The 24364-nt window shown below is 39.2% G+C and overlaps 1 protein-coding gene across 6 annotated transcripts in view; it reads right to left on the reverse strand.

Annotated features, from left to right (window-relative positions):
- Positions 1 to 24364, reverse strand: part of sgg (shaggy) — a 91377-nt gene that overhangs the window by 22217 nt on the left and 44796 nt on the right. For 5 of the 6 annotated variants that reach the window (XM_053792114.2, XM_053792117.2, XM_053792116.2 and 2 more), the window contains exons 3-7: positions 23511 to 23594; positions 8660 to 8770; positions 8036 to 8273; positions 6705 to 6898; positions 5784 to 5843 (exon numbers count right to left, since the gene is read on the reverse strand). In XM_053792114.2, coding sequence (XP_053648089.1) covers positions 5784 to 5843; positions 6705 to 6898; positions 8036 to 8273; positions 8660 to 8770; positions 23511 to 23594 — 687 coding nt within the window. The remainder of the gene's footprint in view (positions 1 to 5783; positions 5844 to 6704; positions 6899 to 8035; positions 8274 to 8659; positions 8771 to 23510; positions 23595 to 24364) is intronic. The other variant, XM_070098114.1, reaches the window with a different exon arrangement.

The following is a 24364-nucleotide window of genomic DNA, read 5'->3' on the forward strand; positions in this document are numbered from 1 at the left end:
AAAAGTAACTGTGTCAATTCCCATTTTAAATTTGATTCCCCATAATTTAATCCCACCCCTCTCCCGAACACCCTAGCATTTACTTCTTTTACAACCCCATCTATAAATATATTAAACAACCATGGTGACATTACACATCCCTGTCTAAGACCTACTTTTACCGGGAAGTATTCTCCCTCTCTTCTACACACCCTAACCTGAGCCTCACTATCCTCATAAAAGCTCTTTACAGCATTTAGTAACTTACCACCTATTCCATATACTTGCAACATCTGCCACATTGCTCCTCTATCCACTCTATCATATGCCTTTTCTAAATCCATAAATGCAATAAAAACTTCCCTACCTTTATCTAAATACTGTTCACATATATGCTTCAATGTAAACACTTGATCTACACATCCCCTACCCACTCTGAAACCTCCTTGCTCGTCCGCAATTCTACATTCTGTCTTACCTCTAATTCTTTCAATTATAACCCTACCGTATACTTTTCCTGGTATACTCAGTAAACTTATTCCTCTATAATTTTTACAATCTCTTTTGTCCCCTTTCCCTTTATATAAAGGGACTATACATGCTCTCCGCCAATCCCTAGGTACCTTCCCCTCTTTCATACATTTATTAAACAAAAGTACCAACCACTCCAACACTATATCCCCCCCTGCTTTTAACATTCCTGTCATGATCCCATCAGTTCCAGCTGCTTTACCCCCTTTCATTCTACGTAATGCCTCACGTACCTCCACCACACTTACATTCTGCTCTTCTTCACTCCTAAAAAATGGTATACCTCCCTGGCCAGTGCATGAAATTACCGCCTCCCTTTCTTCCTTAACATTTAAAAGTTCCTCAAAATATTCTCGCCATCTACCTAATACCTCCCTCTCCCCATCTACTAACTCCCCTACTCTGTTTTTAACTGACAAATCCATACTTTCCCTAGGCTTTCTTAACTTGTTTAACTCCCTCCAAAATTTTTTCTTGTTTTCATTAAAATTTCTTGACAGTGCCTCTCCCACTCCTTCATCTGCTCTCCTTTTGCACTCTCTCACCACTCTCTTCACCTTTCTTTTACTCTCCAAATACTCTGCTCTTCTTATAACACTTCTGCTTTGTAAAAACCTCTCGTAAGCTACCTTTTTCTCTTTTATCACACCCTTTACTTCATCATTCCACCAATCACTCCTCTTTCCTCCTGCCCCCACCCTCCTATAACCACAAACTTCTGCCCCACATTCTAATACTGCATTTTTAAAACTATTCCAACCCTCTTCAACCCCCCCACTACTCATCTTTGCACTAGCCCACCTTTCTGCCAATAGTCGCTTATATCTCACCCGAACTTCCTCCTCCCTTAGTTTATACACTTTCACCTCCCTCTTACTTGTTGTTGCCACCTTCCTCTTTTCCCATCTACCTCTTACTCTAACTGTAGCTACAACTAAATAATGATCCGATATATCAGTTGCCCCTCTATAAACATGTACATCCTGGAGCCTACCCATCAACCTTTTATCCACCAATACATAATCTAATAAACTACTTTCATTACGTGCTACATCATACCTTGTATATTTATTTATCCTCTTTTTCATAAAATATGTATTACTTATTACCAAATTTCTTTCTACACATAGCTCAATTAAAGGCTCCCCATTTACATTTACCCCTGGCACCCCAAATTTACCTACTACTCCCTCCATAACATTTTTACCCACTTTAGCATTAAAATCCCCAACCACCATTACTCTCACACTTGATTCAAAACTCCCCACGCATTCACTCAACATTTCCCAAAATCTCTCTCTCTCCTCTACACTTCTCTCTTCTCCAGGTGCATACACGCTTATTATAACCCACTTTTCACATCCAATCTTTATTTTACTCCACATAATCCTTGAATTAATACATTTATAGTCCCTCTTTTCCTGCCATAGCTTATCCTTCAACATTATTGCTACTCCTTCTTTAGCTCTAACTCTATTTGAAACCCCTGACCTAATCCCATTTATTCCTCTCCACTGAAACTCTCCCACCCCCTTCAGCTTTGTTTCACTTAAAGCCAGGACATCCAGCTTCTTCTCATTCATAACATCCACAATCATCTCTTTCTTATCATCTGCACAACATCCACGCACATTCAGACTTCCCACTTTGACAATTTTCTTCTTCTTATTCTTTTTAGTAATCTTTACAGGAAAAGGGGTTACTAGCCCATTGTTCCCGGCATTTTAGTTGACTTTTACAACACGCATGGCTTACGGAGGAAAGATTCTTATTCCACTTCCCCATGGATATAAAAGGAAAATTAATAAGACCAAGAACTATTAAGATAAAATCAAAGAAAACTCAGATGAGTGTGTATAAATAAATGTGTACATGTATGTGTAGTGTGACCTAAGTGTAAGTAGAAGTAGCAAGACATGCCTGTAATCTTGCATATATATATATATATATATATATATATATATATATATATATATATATATATATATATATATATATATATATATATATATATATATATATATAATATATATATATAATATATATATAATATAATATATCTATATATATATATCTATATATATCTATATATATATATATCTATATATATATATATCTATATATTTTTTTTTTTTTTCAACAAGTCGGCCGCCTCCCACCGAGGCAGGGTGACCCAAAAAAAAGAAAGAAAATCCCCAAAAAGAAAATACTTTCATCATCATTCAACACTTTCACCACACTCACACATTATCACTGTTTTTGCAGAGGTGCTCAGAATACAACAGTTTAGAAGCATATACGTATAGAGATACACAACATATCCCTCCAAAGTGCCAATATCCCAAACCCCTCCTTTAAAGTGCAGGCATTGTACTTCCCATTTCCAGGACTCAAGTCCGACTATATGAAAATAACCGGTTTCCCTGAATCCCTTCACTAAATATTACCCTGCTCACACTCCAACAGATCGTCAGGTCCCAAGTATCATTCGTCTCCATTCACTCCTATCTAACACGCTCATGCACGCTTGCTGGAAGTCCAAGCCCCTCACCCACAAAACCTCCTTTACCCCCTCTTTCCAACCCTTTCGAGGACGACCCCTACCCCTCTTTCCTTCCCCTACAGATTTATACGTTCTCCATATCATTCTACTTTGATCCACTCTCTCTAAATGACCAAACCACCTCAAAAACTCCTCTTCAGCCCTCTGACTAATACTTTTATTAACTCCACACCTCCTAATTTCCACACTCCAAATTTTCTGCATAATATTTACACCACACATTACCCTTAGACAGGACATCTCCACTGCCTCCAACTGCCTCCTTGCTGCAGCATTTACAACCCAAGCTTCACACCCATATAAGAGTGTTGGTACTACTATACTTTCGTACATTCCCTTCTTTGCCTCCATAGATAACGTTTTTTGTCTCCACATTACCTCAACACACCACTCGCCTTTTTTCCTTCATCAATTCTATAATTAACCTTATCCTTCATAAATCCATCCGCTGACACTCCTCCTCCCCAATTTGATGTCCAATTTTCCTTTATCTAAATCATTTGATACTCTCATCACCTTACTCTTTTCTATGTTCACTTTCAACTTTCTACCTTCACACACACTCCCAAACTGATCCACTAACCTTTGCAATTTTTCTTTAGAATCTCCCATAAGCACAGCATCATCAGCAAAAAGTAACTGTGTCAATTCCCATTTTGTACTTGATTCCCCATAATTTAATCCCACCCCTCTCCCGAACACCCTAGCATTTACTTCTTTTACAACCCCATCTATAAATATATTAAACAACCATGGTGACATTACACATCCCTGTCTAAGACCTACTTTTACCGGGAAGTAGTCTCCCTCTCTTCTACACACCCTAACCTGAGCCTCACTATCCTCATAAAAACTCTTTACAGCATTTAATAACTTACCACCTATTCCAAATACTTGCAACATCTGCCACATTGCTCCCCTATCCTCTCTATCATATGCCTTTTCTAAATCCATAAATGCAATAAAAACTTCCCTACCTTTATCTAAATACTGTTCACATATTTGCTTCAATGTAAACACTTTATCTACACATCCCCTACCCACTCTAAAACTTCCTTGCTCATCCGCAATCCTACATCCTGTCTTACCTTTAATTCTTTCAATTATAACCCTACAGTACACTTTTCCTGGTATACTCAGTAAACTTATTCCTCTATAATTTTTACAATCTCTTTTGTCCCCCTTCTCTTTATAGTATAAAGGGACTATACATGCTCTCCACCAATCCCTAGGTACCTTCCCCTCTTTCATACATTTATTAAACAAAAGTACCAACCACTCCAACACTATATCCCCCCCTGCGCTTAACATTTCTGTCATGATCCCGTCAGTTCCAGCTGCTGTACTCCCTTTCATTCTACGTAATGCTTGATGCACCTCCCCCACACTCACATCCTGCTCTTCTTCACTCCTACAAGATGGGACACCTCCCTGGCCAGTGCATGAATGTATGTAATATATGTAAGTGTATTATTGTAAGTGCTTTTGTAAGTGTATTTTTGGGGGTCTGAAATGGACTAATCTAATTTACAGTATTCCTTATGGGAACAAATTCGTTCGGTAACGTCACTCAAACAGCCATCTGGAACAAATTATGGCTGAAACTCGGGGTACCACTGTATACTGAAATATACAAAAATCTCCAAATCAAAGCAACAGATCTCGGTTATCCAAGATCACTAAAGCTACTTACCACCACTTTATCTAACCTCTGTTTTTTTCTGTTGTTGCTTTGTGGCTGTCAAGGGTAATTTACTGTATATGCAATGTGTTGATAATTTTGGGGTTATAATCTGTTAAGGCTTGTGGATTATTTTTGGAGTTTATACTGAACTTATTTTCTGTTTTTTACATTTTGTTTCTCCTAGTTGTGTTTTGATCAAATTCATCACATGTAGTATGAGCATAACTATTGTGTAATTACATATTCTATCAAACTAGCTAATCAAAAAGAGTAACCACTAAACTGGAGTTACCTTTGTCTGTACATACCCAACCTCTATTTCAGTTAAGAAAGTGATCACTGGATTCTACATTTATGTTACAATGATACATTTTACAGCAAGAGGTGAACAAGATTATGCACATAAATGTGAGAATGAGCAGCCCAACTCCAGTGAAAACAATATTTATACATAAAGTAAAGTAAGCAAAGCATGGCAACATAAAAAAAGGTATTTTAGGAGAGTCCTTTTTAACCAGAGAACTGAGACAATCAGTAGATGTTAGTGAGAAAGAATCTCTTAACACAAATTTCCAGGTTATTAACAATTTAATTGCACAAGCACAAAATTCCAGTAGTGACATTACTGATTTTAATAGCATTTAAACTCTTGATATAAATCTTAAGAAAATGTGTCTACAACATATACACAGTTTGCACATAAGTAATGTACTCAGCATGTTGCAATATTGCTTAAAGTCATTGATAAAGCATCTAAAAGTGATTCTCTAGGTTAAAACACCAATTGTTACATCCTCAATGTTATGCTCATCTAGTGTTCCATTATAACAACAGGCTCAACAAAATGACAATAAACTCAAACAAAATCCACAGGACATTCACTGACAGCCTATGTTTCAACACACGTTTGCCATCACAAATAACTCCACCCCCACCAACAAGAACTAAGGTTTTTAAGTGGTAAATGAGGTGAGAAGGGTCTAATGCATCCAGCATACCAAGCCACCACGTCCAGCACTTACTTACTCTAAGCTTCTGATGCTTTTTATCATTGTTAGCAGAATCAGCCATGCGAGTCATCAATGCCTGTAAAACAACATCACCACCTCCAGTTAGCATTTGGCCCCATCCGCCGACCCAGAGACACAAATTACTGCAAGGTCAGCCAGTCTTTCCTTTTATTTTGTGGCAATGCCAATTATGTTTAACATTTAAATATAAGCAAATGAATTTATGCTACACAGGTAGTGAGGAATTAATAGATAATCCAGCTACTGATACACCCATTATTCTTTCTCAATGAAAATATTAAAGTTGTTAATATCATGAATCTTTTACAAATCGAAGTGCTGGTTTTAAAGTAAAGGTAACAAGTGTGTGCTGGTGATACTTCTAAGGTACAGATAGTGCTTTAGAATGCTGGATGCAAAACTAGTTTCTTTATGAAATGTATCATCATGCATCATCATTCTCAGGAAAAAATATTTAAAATGATTTATCAGGTATACTGAATAAATTGAATGTAAGTCATCTCTAAACACCTGATGCATATTTACCATATATTACATGATAATCCAACAGCTAAGATCTGAGATACTGTATAAATTTATATAGCTTGCAAGCCACCTAACGAAAACCTGTTGCAACTAATGCTTTAGTCACCTAATAACTTATAAATGGATGCATATAGATTTAGTTCATAACTACAAAACTTCAAACTAATACTCTGTTTAGATGATCCTTCAAAATATATTAGTTTCACACATTCTCTACAAGCACAGACAAGAAAACAACAATTAAAATCAAACATCAACAATTACAGCAAACTTCTCGCATCACAGCACTCATCAATGACAAATATGTACGCAGACACCAAACCACTACCTCACACAGGTCATACAATGCACCTCTATGCAAACATCAACTTTTCACTTTCTCCTGTCCTACCTTTTGCCATGGATGAGACTTAATTTGGGGGAATTTGAACTCGGTATAATTTGGGTTCATCTCCCTAATCTGCTCGCGTGTGGGCGTGCCAAGAACTTTAATAATTTCCACTAACTGGTCGACACCTGAGTCACCTGGGAAGATGGGCTGCCCAAGCAGCAGCTCTGCCAATACACATCCCGCACTCCATACATCTGTGGAAAAATTGAAAATTATATTTTATCTGCCATTAGGGAAATAAAAGTAGATTTTCCACATTAAAAATGTGAATGTTATGATGCAGTAATATAGCTACACTGAAAGAGAATGTGAAGGACTATGTATGGAAAAGATCTAGGAAAGCACTAGTACACCGATGGTGGAACAAATTAATGAGATAGCGAAGCCAATACTTTGGTTAGCTTTAAAAATAGGTTAGACAAATATATTGGGTTGGTGGGCATATTGCAATGCTCCTCTATTGTTATTTTCTAAACAAGTATCTGCCTAAGGGAAGATAAAAACAAGAAAAATATAAGAAAGTGAAGATGAGCCTGTGCTGACTGAATATTTCTAGACTAGATACAATTGTGAGATATGGTGTGCTAGAACATTTTTTTTTTAACACACGGGCCATCTCCCACAGAGGTAGTATGACCCAAAAAATAAACACTTTCACCATCATTCATACTATCACTTTCTTGCCAGAGGCATGCAGCTCTGACAGTTCAGACGTCACTCCAAACAGCAAATATCTCAAACCCCTCCTTTAGAGTGCAGGCACTGTACTTCTCACCTCCAAGACTCAAGTCTGGCTAACTGGTTTCCCTGAATCCCTTCACAAAATATTACCTTGCTCACACTCCAATAGCTCGCAACAGCTTGTCAAGTTCAAAAAAACATTTTTTTCCACTCACTCCTAACATTCTCACACATGTCTGTAATATGTCCAAGCCACTTGCAAACAAAACCTCTCTTACCCCCCTCTCTCCAACCTTTCCTAGGGTGACCCTTACCCTGCCTTTCCTCCACTACAGATTTATACACCCTCCAAGCCATCCTATTTTGCTCCATCCTCTCTAAATGTCCAAACTACCCCAACAACCCTTCCTCAGCCCTGCATCCTTCATATTTATGGTCGATTTAACCCCCACAAACATGAAGGATGCACAAAACGTTTTCCTACGAGATATTAAAAGAAGGAGGGGTGTTTATGTTGCAGTTTTATGACTGTAGCGTAGGCATGCCTCTGGCAAGACAGTGATGGAGTGAATAATGATGGAAGTTTTTCTTTTTCGGGTCGCCCTGCCTTGGTAAAAAAAAAATATTAAAAGAATATAAAGAATACTTACCAATATTGGTAGTGTAGTCAGTGGCCCCAAATATGAGCTCTGGAGCCCTGTAGTAACGGGAACAGATGTAGGAGACATTGGGCTCCCCACGTACCAAGTGTTTGGCACTCCCAAAGTCGCAGAGCTTCAGGACCCCAGTCTCAGGGTCCAAAAGAAGGTTCTGGGGTTTAATGTCGCGATGACACACACCCAGAGAGTGAATGTATGCAAGGCTCCGGAACAACTGATACATGTACAACTGCAAACATTAAATTATATTAAGAGCATTTCTCTCACATTTAAAAATTCCATTTACACAAAAAATTAACACTAGAAAATATCTCACTGAATAAATCAATCAATATTCTAGTATTTAAAAAAAAATTACGTATTATTTAGCTGAATATTAACCGTGAGTATAAAGTTATGTGGAAAATATTACATTGGTACAATACAGAAACTTGTATTAATTTTAGCTCTTACTTCTATTTGCATTAATAAACTATTTATTTAATGTGAAGCTGCAGGTAAGCTAATATTTAGTGTTAAAAGTTGTAATAGCTATCAGTGAAGCAATTAAAGAGCTGTTACCCAAGAATGCTGTTACTAGTATAAAATAACATGTGGTTGACCACTACCACTTGCCTTAATATAGCTGATTGGTATAGTCTGTTTTTGTTTGCTATGATGCCTTGCTACTTTATATACTGTCTCAGGGATAAACTCTAACACTAGGTTCAAGAACACTTCTTCTTTCTGCAATGAACATACAAGTGAGTAATGGCATTATTATATACTGAAAAAAAAAGAAAAATGATCTACAACACTTCAGTAAGTGTTGCCCTAACTTACTGACTGATCTATGCTGTGTATTATACTATAAAAATACTTGTACAGGAAGGCCCCGCTTTACGGCGTTTCACTTTACGGCGTTCCGCTAATACGGACACTTCAAATTATGACCAAAACTCACTATACGGCTCCCCCCACCTGACTTTCTAATACGGTCACCGTGCCCCACCCTGTTTGTTTACATTCTCCATGAGCTCAGTAAGCACTAAGTCTCTCCATTTTGTCCGGAAACTCCAAAATTTCAAATGTTTTTAAAAGTTATTTCATATTTTATATATACTCTGATAATTATACTTATGTATACCTGTACCTAAATAAACTTACATACATCGAGTCATTTAAATGTCGTATATTACGTTAATATACACATTTTCATTAATCCATCCATGATATTTTTTTCAAAATTATATAATAAACACGATGCATAACATATAAATAAGATAAATACACCCCACAGTAGAATAAATAAACATAAATGTGAGATGTGAGCAGACGACTTCCACAAGTGACGCCATAATAACAATACTCACCGAGTCTCATTAAATGTCGTATATTACGGTAATATACACATTTTCATTAATCCATCCATGATATTTTTTTCAAAATTATATAATAAACACGATGCATAACATATAAATAAGATAAATACACCCCACAGTAGAATAAATAAACATAAATGTGAGATGTGAGCAGACGACTTCCACAAGTGACGCCATAATAACAATACCATTTTGTCAAACTCCAAAATTTCAAATGTGACGCCATAATAACAATAGTCACCGAGTCTCATTAAATGTCGTATATTACGGTAATATACACATTTTCATTAATCCATCCATGATATTTTTTTCAAAATTATATAATAAACACGATGCATAACATATAAATAAGATAAATACACCCCACAGTAGAATAAATAAACATAAATGTGAGCTGTGGTAGCAGACGACTTCCACAAGTGGTGATAATAACAATAGTAACCGAGTCTCATTAAATGTCGTATATTATGGTAATATACACATTTTCATTAATCCATCCATGATATTTTTTTCAAAATTATATAATAAACACGATGCATAACATATAAATAAGATAAATACACCCCACAGTAGAATAAATAAACATAAATGTGAGCTGTGGTAGCAGACGACTTCCACAAGTGGTGATAATAACAATAGTCACCGAGTCTCATTAAATGTCATATATTGCGGAAATATACACATTTTCATTAATCCATCCATGATATTTTTTTCAAAATTATATAATAAACACGATACATAACATAAAAAGATGATACAGTGAGGTTCTCACTTCTCATAGATAAAAATAGATGATCACAGTATGTAACACATTGCAAATGTAACATTAGCAAATTCAAGGCACACACTGGAGGATAATGGAGCACCTTCAACACACACACACACACTGGATGATAACTGAGCACCTTCAACACGCACGCGCACACACACACACACACACACACAAAGTCATGGAGAAGATTATCAGGAGGAGAGTGGTCGAACACCTGGAAAGGAACAAGATTATAAATGAAAACCAGCATGGGTGCATGGAAGGCAAATCTTGTTTCACAAACCTCCTGGAGTTTTATGACAAGGTAACAGAAGTAAGACACGAGAGAGAGGGGTGGGTAGATTGCGTTTTCCTAGACTGCAGGAAGACCTTTGACACAGTTCCCCACAAGAGATTAGTGCAGAAGCTGGAGGATCAGGCGCATGTAAAAGGGAGGGCACTGCAATGGATAAGGGAATACCTGACAGGGAGGCAGCAACGAGTCATGGTACGTGAAGAGGTATCACAGTGGGCGCCTGTTACGAGCAGGGTCCCACAGGGGTCAGTTCTAGGACCAGTGCTATTTTTGATATATGTGAACGACATGATGGAAGGAATAGACCCTGAAGTGCCCTTGTTCGCAGATGACGTGAAGTTGATGAGAAGAATTAAATCGGACGAGGATGAGGCAGGACTGCAAAGAGACCTGGACAGGCTGGACATGTGGTCCAGTAACTGGCTTCTCGAATTCAATCCAGCCAAATGCAAAGTCATGAAGACTGGGGAGGGGCAAAGAAGACCGCAGACAGAGTATAGGCTAGGTGGACAAAGACTACAGACCTCACTCAGGGAGAAAGACCTTGGGGTGACCATAACACCGAGCACATCACCGCAGGCACACATCAACCAAATAACCGCTGCAGCATACGGGTGCCTGGCAAACCTGAGAATAGCGTTCCGATACCTTAATAAGGAATCGTTCAAGACACTGTACACTGTGTATGTTAGGCCCATACTGGAGTATGCAGCACCAGTCTGGAACCCACACCTGGTCAAGCACGTCAAGAAGTTAGAGAAAGTACAAAGGTTTGCAACAAGGCTAGTCCCAGAGCTCAAGGGAATGTCGTACGAGGAAAGGTTAAGGGAAATCGGACTGACGACACTGGAGGACAGAAGGGTCAGGGGAGACATGATAACGACATACAAGATACTGCGGGGAATAGACAAGGTGGACAGAGATAGGATGTTCCAGAGAGGGGACACAGGGACAAGGGGTCACAACTGGAAGCTGAAGACTCAGACGAGTCACAGGGACGTTAGGAAGTATTTCTTCAGTCATAGAGTTGTCAGCAAGTGGAATAGCCTAGCAAGTGAAGTAGTGGAGGCAGGAACCATACATAGTTTTAAGAAGAGGTATGACAAAGCTCAGGAAGCAGAGAGAGGACCCAGTAGCGATCAGTGAAGAGGCGGGGCCAGGAGCTGAGTCTCGACCCCTGCAACCACAATTAGGTGAGTACAATTAGGTGAGCGCGCGCGCGCGCACACACACACACACACACACACACACACACACACACAGAATAACTGAGACAGAACAGGTTTGAGAGTCAGGACAGTATGTTCAGTTACATTCTAAGCCATTACATTTCTCTTCTCATAAAACATGGAGAACATATTCCAGCACATTTAGTTGAAAATATATGTTCTTAATGTCGGTGGTAGGTTGGTAGACAGCAACCACCCAGGGAGGTACTACCGTCCTGCCAAGTGAGTGTAAAACGAAAGCCTGTACTTGTTTTACATGATGGTAGGATTGCTGGTGTCTTTTTTCTGTCTCTTAAACATGCAAGATTTCAGGTACGTCTTGCTACTTCTACTTACACTTAAGTCACACTACACATGCACGTACAAGCGTATATATACACACTCCTCTGGGTTTTCTTTTATTTTCTTACTAGTTCTTGTTCTTGTTTATTTCCTCTTAGCTCCATGGGGAAGTGGAACAGAAATCTTCCTCCGTAAGCCATGCGTGTCGTAAGAGGCGACTAAAATGCCGGGAGCAATGGGTTAGTAACCCCTTCTCCTGTATACATTACTAGAGTTAAAAAGAGAAACTTTTGCTTTTCTTTTTGGGCCACCCTGCTTCGGTGGGATATGGCCAGTTTATTGAATGAAGAAAGATATATTCTTAAATCTCTTCCAAATTTCAGAAGACACAGACATTGACTGGCTATTCTGTACTATATGCTTTCCACCCTCATTTTTTATTTAAATTTCCACTTATTTTATCATATACTGATGTGTGTAACCTCTTCCCACCTCTCCAACACTTTCCCAAGTCCCACACAGCCTACATACATACTCCTCACTGGTTCCAGAGAGCCTACATACTCCCCATTGGTTCCACAGAGCCTACGTACTCATCACCAGTTCCATACAGCCTTACGTACTCCCCACTGGTTCCACACAGCTTATGTAAATACTCCTCACTGGTTCCACACAGCCTAAATACATACTCCACACTGGTTTCACACAGCCTACATACATACTCCTCACTGGTTCCACACAGCCTACATACATACTCCTCACTGGTTCCACACAGCCTATGTACATACTCCTCACTGGTCCCCCATCCCACACACACACACACACACTTCTCACAAGCAGCTTCCTGCCTACTTTTCATCCTCTCCCTAATTAACCCTGTCTTCCTTCTTACCCACAAACCTTCCTCTTTCACCGGACAAAGTTGTGGATGTGTTATTCTTTTACCGAACACAAAGGAGTAGTAAAATACTGCAACAACAGTGTTATGTATTGTTGCAACCCCTGAATGGGTTACAATGATTATTATGTATATATATATATAATGTATATTACCTTTTCATATAATTTTATATTGCTTATATTTGCGATAATAGCTAAATCGTAAATGTATTGCTTTATATTGTTATTTGACTTATGTTGTTAGGATGTAACATATTATGTGCTCAGTTCAAGTCTTGATCGTCAAACTACTGTAATTATCGCTTGTTGCTCGTTATACTGCCGGCTTCTGCTTCTTGATGGGTGACTGCTGCCCACGGAGCTATCACGTGATCGAGGGGGGGGGTGTCCTCACCTCGTCTGAAGTATTCAGTCTGCTCTAGACTCGCTTGGTGGTTGGACAGATTGTCTGTCTCATTATTCTTGTTAGTTCTGTAGAACTCAGTTCACAGAACCTTGTATAGACTTAGTGATTTTCGACGTTGTACTGAGGTTGTGTGTCTCACAGACACTCTGAGCATCTCAGGTCCTGAGCTATAGCTTCTGACTTAATTTGTACTGGTTTCTGTGTATTATCACAGTCAGGGTTTTTCCTATGCTGAACTTAGATTCAGTAGTATGGGAGTTTTGTAACTTTTGTGGAGGATCTGCTGATGGTCCCTGCTTAGTGTCGTTATATTATCTCCTTGATCCTGATTGTGTCGCAGTCGCTTGTTATATGGCTATTGGGCTAAGCATTCTTTTTTTGTTCAAGCAGACTGTTCTGGTTGCCAGTCGGTCAAGAAGTTAGTTTATTTGAGGACTTTGTCAGTCACTTGTTTAAGTCTAGTCGAGTCTTGAGACATAGCGAACTACTTAGAGCACTTACACACATACACACTTACTTGTACATATTTGTAATATCTTATTAAATGTTAATGTACCAGACGGTACTTAAGAATTATAAATGTGATATGTGCTTTCATCACAATAATATTGAATTCGAGAGAAGTGATATTATTTTGATTACTGTGATTAATTTAATTTAATTTAATTTGATAATATACCTCTAGACTCAATAAATTTATTAAATTTTAATTTCTCTAGTTAGTAGCCTACCAGTTGTAATCCTGAAGCACTATTGAATAATACTGAATTTTAATGGATAATTGGACAAGGATACTGACTACTTGTTACAAAAACCCAGTAACAGGCTGGATGCTAGAAGGGCAGTCCTTTCTAGTATTCACTGGAGATCTCTAAGCTTTTAGAATCGCGTTTTTTGTAACAAATGAGGGCCTGTCCGGGATGCTCTTGATCCAAGGTGTTGGAGAAATTGTCCAGTTTGACATACTAGTGAATCTATGATCAAACACTTTGAGTACTTTCCTAATCTGAAGACTTTGAGTTTAGTCTTGTACAACATACCAGGTGGATGTATGTACCTGACTGAGTCTCTTGATCCAAGGAGATGGAAATACTGTTTATGAGTTCTAGCTCTAAGACAACCAACACTAAAATTCCTATTAGGATTATAGTTTCCCATAATCACTCTCTCGTAGTACAATTATTTTCGTGATGTATGCCATTTTTTTTTTTTTTTTTATTCGCCGGTATTCTCCCGGCCCGGGTCTTTTCCAAGTAGTGGTGACCCGGCCTTGGCTCCCTATCTGGGGAGTGTCTCGAGACTAAAGTCTCCCATGGGAGGAGGTACAGTACCTCCTCATCTTTGGGACCAAGTGTCCCCAGGCCTAGCCACATTTCCCGCCCTCACGGGGCTCGTAGGGAGAAGCTAGGCCTCTGGTCTGCCATCTACCCCGCCTCAAAGGGGCTCGTGGGGATGGCAGTCTTATGAGCTGCAGATGATAGCAAACTCAGGCCTCTCTTATATATGCCAAAGTGAAACAGTTAATTGATACTCTGACTTTGTCTGAGTTAAGTACATTAAAACTTCAGACTTGTTGGCAAGTAGCCAAATATCTCGGTGTGACGTATAACAGGAATTACACCGCAGAAACTGTCAGAGCATTAATTAAAGATATATTGTTTCCTGCTCATACAGAGATGTCTGATTATGATTCAGATTCAGAAAGCCTAGTATCACAATTAGGAAGTATGGCTCTATTTGAAGTTGAAGAAAGAGCAACTAAGGCAGAAGTGAGCCTAGTGTCCGAGCCTAGTGTAGCTCAGTTCTCGCTCACGCCTTCCCTCACTGACACATTAGTACAGAGTATAGCTGGTATGACTAAGCCTCACGCTAGTACTGTGTATGCTACGCCTGTATCTACTTATCCTAGACCAGATCTAGACACTCTAGAGACGGCTGGACGAGGTGTCCGACCTAAGGACAGTCCAGAAAGACATGTTAATTTCCCTACTTCTCCATTACCTACTGGTCCTATCTCTCAGGAACAGTTTGAGAGGTTTGAACGCCTCATTATGTTGCAGACTGCACAAATAGAGGCACAGAGGAGATTGAACGAAGAAGATTTCCAAAGAGAAAATGTTCGTCTGGGAAGACAACAGACTGATAGATCACAGGACACATTTAATGTGCAGAAAGCTGCATCTATGGTTCCTAAGTTTTTTGAAAGTGACTTAGACACATATTTTGATGTGTTTGAGAACCAGGCACGTGCTATGAACTGGCCACGTAAGCACTGGGCAACATTGTTGCATACTGCTTTGACGGGAAGAGCTTAAACCTGTACTGCTGCTTTACCATTTGCCAAGTACACTAGTTATGACGCTGTCAAACAAACAATTCTAGAGACGTATAACTTGTTACCTGTAAGTTATCAAAGAGCATTTCGTACGTTACAACGACGACAAGATCAAACTTGTGTAGAGTTTGCTCATGAGAAAAAAGTTGCATTTCAGAGGTGGTGTAGGTCTGCCAAGTGTAACAACTATGACAGCCTTGTTCAGTTGTTACTACATGAAGAGTTTAACAACTGTATGTCTGCTGACATACAAGAATATCTGATCGATCATACTACCTCGGATATTCTGGAAACTGCAGCATTAGCAGACAATTACGAGATTTCTCACAAACTTGTACGTACTAAAACACAGAGAAACAAGGTAACTAAAAATTGTCCTAGAAGTTGGCAACCTAAATCAGCTGCTCATTGCCGGCCTGATGTACCTGCTACTGTAACTTCTCGTACCTTTACCAGGAAAACTCACAATCCTGAATCTGTCTCTGTGGCTAGACAGAAATCTGATATCGAGAAGAAGAAAGTAAAATGTACATATTGTAACAGAAAAGGACATGCTAGAGAGTATTGCTATAAGTTGGAAAGAGATACGAAAAACAGTCGTGCGGCTGGCGCCCCCACTCAAGTCGTATCCTCTTCCGAGCAACACAGGCACCAAAATCCTAGTAATACCTCTGATCCTACTGTTTTAGATAATGTTACTCAGGATAGATGACTAGCGTCAGAAAGTGTATCTGACGAAAAGATTCATTCAGCGATGAGTCCTTACTTTTCGAGAGGTAGAATAGGATTTGACGAATCACATCTAACTGAGATAATTACTTTCAGAGACACTGGCAGTTATCTCACGTTATTAAGAGAAGATGTACTGACCATAACTGATGATACCTATTGCAAGATAGATGTATTGTTAGAAGCCTATGGTGGGGCTGTTATAAAAGTGCCTCTGCACAAAGTTTATATTCAGACAAGCTATTATACTGGTTATATTTCAGTGGGTATATCCAGTGGTGTATTTCCCATCAGGTCAGTGGATTTGTTGATAGGGAACGATATCCTTCATGCTGGTATATGTAAAGAACCACTTGTGATTGATAATAACACTGATGATAATTATGCCATTGAAGCTTGTAGAGAGAAACCTATTTTATTTCCTCTCAGCGCAATTACTAGAGCTATGTCAAAGATACAACAACCATCCCTGTCTCCTGTTGAATTAGTTGATGACAATGATTTGGGGTTGAATATGTTGTTTAGTGACGCTCTGCGCCCAGGATCATTAACACTGACTCCCCCTGGTCATCAACCTAGTCAGGACACAACTGACGTTAAATTTCTAACTCATGATGATTTAATCAAGGATCAGTTTGTTGATCAGTCACTGGAAAGACTGAGAGATATAGCAGTTACTGAGAGTGAAGCAAAGGATCTCGATAATTGTTACTATTATAGTAACGGTGTACTGATGGAGAAAAATACATGTAAGTTGTCAGCTGATAGTGTTTCCAACACAGTCAAGCATCTAGTAGTGTTACCAGTTACATTTCGTGAACAAGCCATTGATTTTGCTCACAATAGTCCCATAGGAGGACATTTGGGTGTCAAGAAGACACTCGGTAAACTGGCAAAACATTTTACTTGGCCGAAGATGAAGGAAACAGTTGCTGATCATGTGCGACATTGCCACGTGTGTCAAGTGACAGGCAAGCCAGCACACTCACCTCCACCTGCGCCTCTCATTCCTATCACCGTGCATGGTGAACCATTCTCACGTCTTATTATTGATTGTGTTGGTCCTTTGCCTAGAACCAAACTAGGAAACCAATACTTATTTACTATTATGGACGCTGCAACACGCTATCCCGAAGCTATTCCTATGAGAAAAATTAATGCTCGTGCTATTGTGAGAGCGCTGATGAAATTTTTCTCCCAGGTTGGATTGCCACGAGAGATACAATCAGATCAGGGATCTAACTTCACTTCTAAGATCTTTCGAGAAGCATTATCCCACCTAGGAATAAAGTCTGTACTTTCAACCAGTTATCATCCACAGTCACAAGGTGCTCTAGGGAGATTTCATCAGACACTGAAATCCATGATGAGAGCTTATTGTGAACATTTTTCTAGAGACTGGGATGAGGGTATACCTTTTCTTCTGTTCGCTATGAGAGAAAGTGAGCAAGAAAGTCTCGGATTTAGTCCATCTGAATTAATATTCGGACACCAAGTGCGTGGTCCTCTCGCAGTGTTGAAAGACGTGTGGACAGGAAAATCAAATCCATCATTGAATACTTCACCTTCATTAATGCAGCAACATTTGACAACCGCTAGAGAGCTAGCTTCGAAAAACCTAGTTTCAGCCCAAGCTAGAATGAAGCAACATTATGACAAGCGTGCTGTCTCTCGTTCTTTTAAAGCAGGAGATAAGGTGATGGCTCGGAAATTAGTACCAGGTCATGCTCTACAAGCCAGGTATGATGGTCCCCTGGAAGTAGTGAAAAGGCTTAGCGACGTAAATTATTTGGTACGTACACCTGGGAAAAAGAAATCTAATCATGTGTACCATGTTAACCAGCTTAAGGCATACTACGCTAGTCCTCTACCTACTACTTCTATTCTTCCTAGGACAGAGGAAGAAAACGTCAGTCTACCTGACATCTCTAGAGGTATAGAGGTTCGTTTAGAAGATTCAGTGACTCTACAATCACTAGACGATTTTCTTAGTAACCTTGGGATTGATAAAGCTGGTGATATTAAAAACATGATTTTGCATTTCCCTGAATTGTTCGGTGATGTTCCTAAACGTTGTACTCTGGGTGTACATGACGTTGATATACAGGGAGCATCACCCATTAAGCAATCACCATATAGGATGAGTCCAACAAAGCATAAAGCATTGAAAGAAGAGGTTGATTTTCTGTTGTCTCACGGACTTATTGAGCGCAGTAAAAGTCCATGGGCATCTCCCTGTATTTTAGTGCCTAAACCTGACGGTAGTTTCAGGATGTGCACTGATTACAGGAAAGTGAACTCTGTCACCTTGCCTGATGGTTATCCTCTACCTCGCATTGACGACCTTATTGACCGTGTGTCAGGAGCCCAGTTTGTCAGCCGTTTAGATCTCTTACGAGGCTATTATCAAGTCCCGCTTACTGAACATGCTCAAGAAATATCTGCTTTTACTGTTCAAGATGGATTGTTTAACTACCTCGTCACCCCCTTCGGCCTATGTAACGCGGCTTCTTCATTCCAACGTATAATGAACGAGTTGACCTACAGTGGAAATATAAACACAAATGCAATATAATGTGATCCTTTATTGACAACGTTTCACCCACACAGTGGACTTTCTCAAGTCACACACGGATCTACCTGGGGTTGGAAGGTACAAGAGTATTTATAGTCAGAATGTTGAGGTCAGGTGAAGAATGCTGCATCTGATGATCCACCGGGTGGGGTTATAGAGCCTTGGGTAGCTTGGCAGGGGTATTGGACAAGTTGTAGACCTTCTGCAGTGTTCTATGTTCTTATGTGGGATAGCGATGAAGAAGTTTCTTGGCGAGTGGTTCAGCTATGTTATAGAAGCCATTGTTCTGGTTGAAATTGTTGGTTGTAGAGATAAGCGATGATTCCAGGATTCTTCTGTATTGAGTGTTGTCTTCTGTGGCTATAAGTCTTGAGTTTCTGTAGTTAATTAAATGGTTGTGTGAATTGCGATGCTGTACACAGGCATTCCTTGTATCGTCAGTCCTGCTTGCATATTGGTGTTCTGAAATGCGTGTTTGGAGGTCTCTTGATGTTTCGCCCACATATAATTTGTTGCAGTCATTACAAGGGATTATGTATACCCCTGCAGAGGATGGAGGCTTGTCCTGTCTACTACTGGTGATGTCCTTGATGGTCGTGGTTGTGGAGGTAGATACTTGGAATGATGTTTTGGCAAAGATGTTGGAAACATGTTTGGCAATGGAGTTGTTGGGGAGGACTATGTATCTCTTCTCGGCAGTGTCTTCTCTGGGTGTGTTGAAGATGTTTAATGCCCGCCGTCTGCAGTCTCTGATGAAGTGACTAGGATAGTGGAGTTTGGAAAATACTTGTTCAATTATAGTGCATTCTTCCTCAAGGAACTCATTGCTGCAGATTCTGAGTGCACGTAGGAAGAAGCCTATAATCACACCACGTTTGGTTTTGGTGTCGTGGTGAGAGTTGACCTACAACTTAGGAGTAGAAGCCTACCTTGACGACTTAGTGGTGTACAGTGACGAGTGGGAACAGCACTTGACGCGTCTCAGAGCATTGTTTGAGAGACTGGCGCACTACAACTTCACTGTCAACTTAGCCAAATGTAGTTTTGGTCAAGCCAAGATTACCTATCTAGGCTTTTGTATCGGCCAAGGTGAGGTTGCTCCTATTGAGGCTAAGGTTCGTGCAATTTCTGAATTTCCAGTGCCACAGGATAGGAAAGGAGTACAGAGATTCCTGGGTATGGCAGGATATTATCGCAGGTTCTGTCCAAACTTTTCTCAGATTGCAGCTCCTCTTACTGAGCTTACTAGTAGCAAAGTTCAGTTCACCTGGACTAGAGATTGTTCAGACTCATTCAAAAGGTTAAAACATTTGCTCTCCTCTGCTCCTGTGTTGAAAAGTCCTAATTTCAATCTTCCCTTCTTTTCACATATAGATGCGAGTGGTTATGCAGTGGGTGCTGTGCTACTCCAACAGTCAACATCCACTGACATTCTCCATCCTATATGTTACTATTCATCTAAGCTTAAACGACACCAGAAAAATTATGCCACTATTGAGAAAGAGGCTCTAGCTCTTGTGGTGTCCTTGGAACATTTTGACGTGTATTTGGGCACTTCCCCATTTAAAATTAACGTTTTTTCTGCCCACAATCCACTCACCTACATAAACACTATGAAAAGTAAAAATGCTAGGATCATGAGGTGGGCCCTCAGAATCCAACCTTATTCTATAAGTATAAAACACATAAGTGGTCATTGTAATGTAATTGCTGACGCTCTGTCTCGTCCTTAATAATTATCAGTTACATTAAATTAACGTAATTTTATGCCCAGATACCTTTTGTTACTTGCCATGTCAAATTCAGTAAAGTAACTTAATCCCTCCAGCCCATATTAACTATGAATACTCATGTCTAATTATTATATTTATATATTCACAGTATTGTTGTGTATGAGGAGACAAGCTGAGTGTTGAGTGGGTAGTGTGGTGCGGGTTAAGTACTGCGTGACGCAACACTGTCCTGTCGCAGACCCCCCCCCCTCACTACACACCTGCTTAAGCTCTTTCATACTCAGATGTCCATACTGCATAGCATTCCACAACCACTACTTAAGAGTGGAATGCAGTCTCCTCTATTATGATCGAGCCTCATCGTGCCCAGCTCATCTACGCTATCCTGTCTCTACACTGATGTACATAACCACGAGTATGCGGAGATACGATACTGTGTACTGCCCTAGTACTAGGGGCATATCCTAGTGACGGACGCTGTGAAATTGTAGAAGTGCTTGGCACAAGAGTGACTGATAAATTTTTATATTAAATTGTATTGATATGAGTAATCAGTAATAATGTGAAAGACATTAATGCAACTCCTAGTGCGACCGTCTGTCGTGTTGGGGGGGGTGTTGCAACCCCTGAATGGGTTACAATGATTATTATGTATATATATATAATGTATATTACCTTTTCATATAATTTTATATTGCTTATATTTGCGATAATAGCTAAATCGTAAATGTATTGCTTTATATTGTTATTTGACTTATGCTGTTAGGATGTAACATATTATGTGCTCAGTTCAAGTCTTGATTGTCAAACTACTGTAATTATCGCTTGTTGCTCATTATACTGCCGGCTTCTGCTTCTTGATGGGCGACTGCTGCCCACGGAGCTATCACGTGATCGAGGGGGGGTGTCCTCACCTCGTCTGAAGTATTCAGTCTGCTCTAGACTCGCTTGGTGGTTGGACAGATTGTCTGTCTCATTATTCTTGTTAGTTCTGTAGAACTCAGTTCACAGAACCTTGTATAGACTTAGTGATTTTCGACGTTGTACTGAGGTTGTGTGTCTCACAGACACTCTGAGCATCTCAGGTCCTGAGCTATAGCTTCTGACTTAATTTGTACTGGTATCTGTGTATTATCACAGTCAGGGTTTTTCCTATGCTGAACTTAGATTCAGTAGTATGGGAGTTTTGTAACTTTTGTGGAGGATTTGCTGATGGTCCCTGCTTAGTGTCGTTATATTATCTCCTTGATCCTGATTGTGTCGCAGTCGCTTGTTATATGGCTATTGGGCTTAGCATTCTTTTCTTTGTTCAAGCAGACTGTTCTGGTTGCCAGTCGGTCAAGAAGTTAGTTTGAGAACTTTGTCAGTCACTTGTTTAAGTCTAGTCGAGTCTTGAGACATAGCGAACTACTTAGAGCACTTACACACATACACACTTACTTGTACATATTTGTAATATCTTATTAAATGTTAATGTACCAGACGGTACTTAAGAATTATAAATGTGATATGTGCTTTCATCACAATAATATTGAACTCGAGAGAAGTGATATTATTTTGATTACTGTGATTAATTTAATTTAATTTAATTTGATAATATACCTCTAGACTCAATAAATTTATTAAATTTTAATTTCTCTAGTTAGTAGCCTACCAGTTGTAATCCTGAAGCACTACTGAATAATACTGAATTTTAATGGATAATTGGACAAGGATACTGACTATTTGTTACGAAAACCCAGTAACAGGCTGGATGCTAGAAGGGCAGTCCTTTCTAGTATTCACTGGAGATCTCTAAGCTTTTAGAATCGCGTTTTTTGTAACATGTATGAAGAAGTGAAGTGGATGATTCTGATGGTGAGGGACACTGACTTGTCAAAGATTGTCAAGAAAGAATTAAGCAGGTACTACTTCAATATTATAATGGAACTGGCTTTGAACGATGAGTTAATAATGTATGTATAGTACTGAAGAAGTGATTCATAAGACAATACATTGAAAAGTAGTATAAAGTAGTTCTGAACGCTGAACTTTCGGAAACATTGGTTCAAACAGTTTTACTTGTTAAATCAACTATAAATTTGAACAGATGTACTTGCTAAATCAACTATAAATTATTTTAATCTGTTGTGCAGACATACACTGTAGAGCCCTGTGATGCTCCTACAATTATATTCTAAATACACCATGTTGTGGCACACAGGTAAATTTCAAATCAAACCCACTTTGAATCAGCTTCAACTAAAAGATTATTATTATATTTATGTGAAGCATCAAACCTGTGTGCTCATTGCCTTATGAAAAGGGAGGAGGACCTTGGTAGGTCAGTGATCAGGAATTTTGAGAGGACTTGGTCCTAAACACTCTTGAATTACTGATGCTCTACTATATGAGAAAACCTCAATTAATGGACTTATAGGAGGGGCAGGATGTCTGATAATGCTGACTGTCTGTTAATTTCAAATGATGAGGTTGTTTCTGCATCAATATGGACAATAACATAAAAAGGCACAATACTGTGACTGGAACGATACACAAATAACCCGCACATAAAAGAGAGAAGCTTACGACGACATTTCGGTCCGACTTGGACCAGTTACAAAGTCACACTGTGTGACTTTGCAAATTGTCCAAGTCGGACCGAAACGTCGTCATAAGCTTCTCTCTTTTATGTGCGGGTTATTTGTGTATCAATATGGACAATTCTGGATTTGACAAACCTTGTCTGGGCAATGGGTTTTGTCCATTAAATCTGAAATTCACTAAGTCAAAGTATATTAAATCAAGATTTTATTATATATGACAATATGCTGTATGACTAAATAATACTGTCCATGTATGGTACTTACTTTATCTCCACTGGAATAGAAGAAATACATCAGTTTGACTATATTACAGTGTTCTAATCTTCTCATTATCTGAAGTTCTCGGTTCTGGAAATGAAAATATGATTTTAAACATCATAAATTTAGGGTTACAAATACATTAATTTACACAAAACTGTATATTTCAAAAGAACTAAAGCCAAACTGAAATACATGTTGACTCTCAAATACATTCAAGTCAATATCTCCCTTAAAGCAGAAAATATTTTGCCTTTTTCTTACATGTGTTTCAAACTTCCTGTAAATTCCCATACCTCTTCCCTGCTGCTATGAAGTCTTTTGTGAATTTTCCTCTAAATTCTATCATGAAAAAAGTGATCATAAACCAGAGCATACATGACAGCTGCATGCTGGAACATTAAATATGTGACTACTGACCAACAGTTTCCTCAATATTTTCCTCAGTATACCAGCAGACTGACCCATTTTAAGAATTTTTTAAGGCATCTCTTACTCTCACAGCCCGGCCTGAGCCCAGACTTTCACTGTGACTGCCTAATCAACAAAGGTGTCACTGGTAAGCGAGTGATATAGCACACCAACTTTTAACACTATACAGTGGACCCCCGGTTTACGATATTATTTCATTCCAGAAGTATGTTCAGGTGCCAGTACTGTCCGAATTTGTTCCCATAAGGAATATTGTGAATTAGATTAGTCCATTTCAGACCCCCAAACATACACATACAAATGCACTTACATAAATACACTTACATAATTGGTCGCATTGGGAGCTGATCGTAAACCGGGGGTCCACTGTACTCCATGTGTTTGGCACCCTTAACTTTTCAGAGTTGATCCTTACACTATCTACCATC

Source organism: Cherax quadricarinatus, chromosome 61 (genome assembly GCF_038502225.1).
Source record: "Cherax quadricarinatus isolate ZL_2023a chromosome 61, ASM3850222v1, whole genome shotgun sequence".
Taxonomy (NCBI): Eukaryota; Metazoa; Arthropoda; class Malacostraca; order Decapoda; family Parastacidae; genus Cherax; species Cherax quadricarinatus.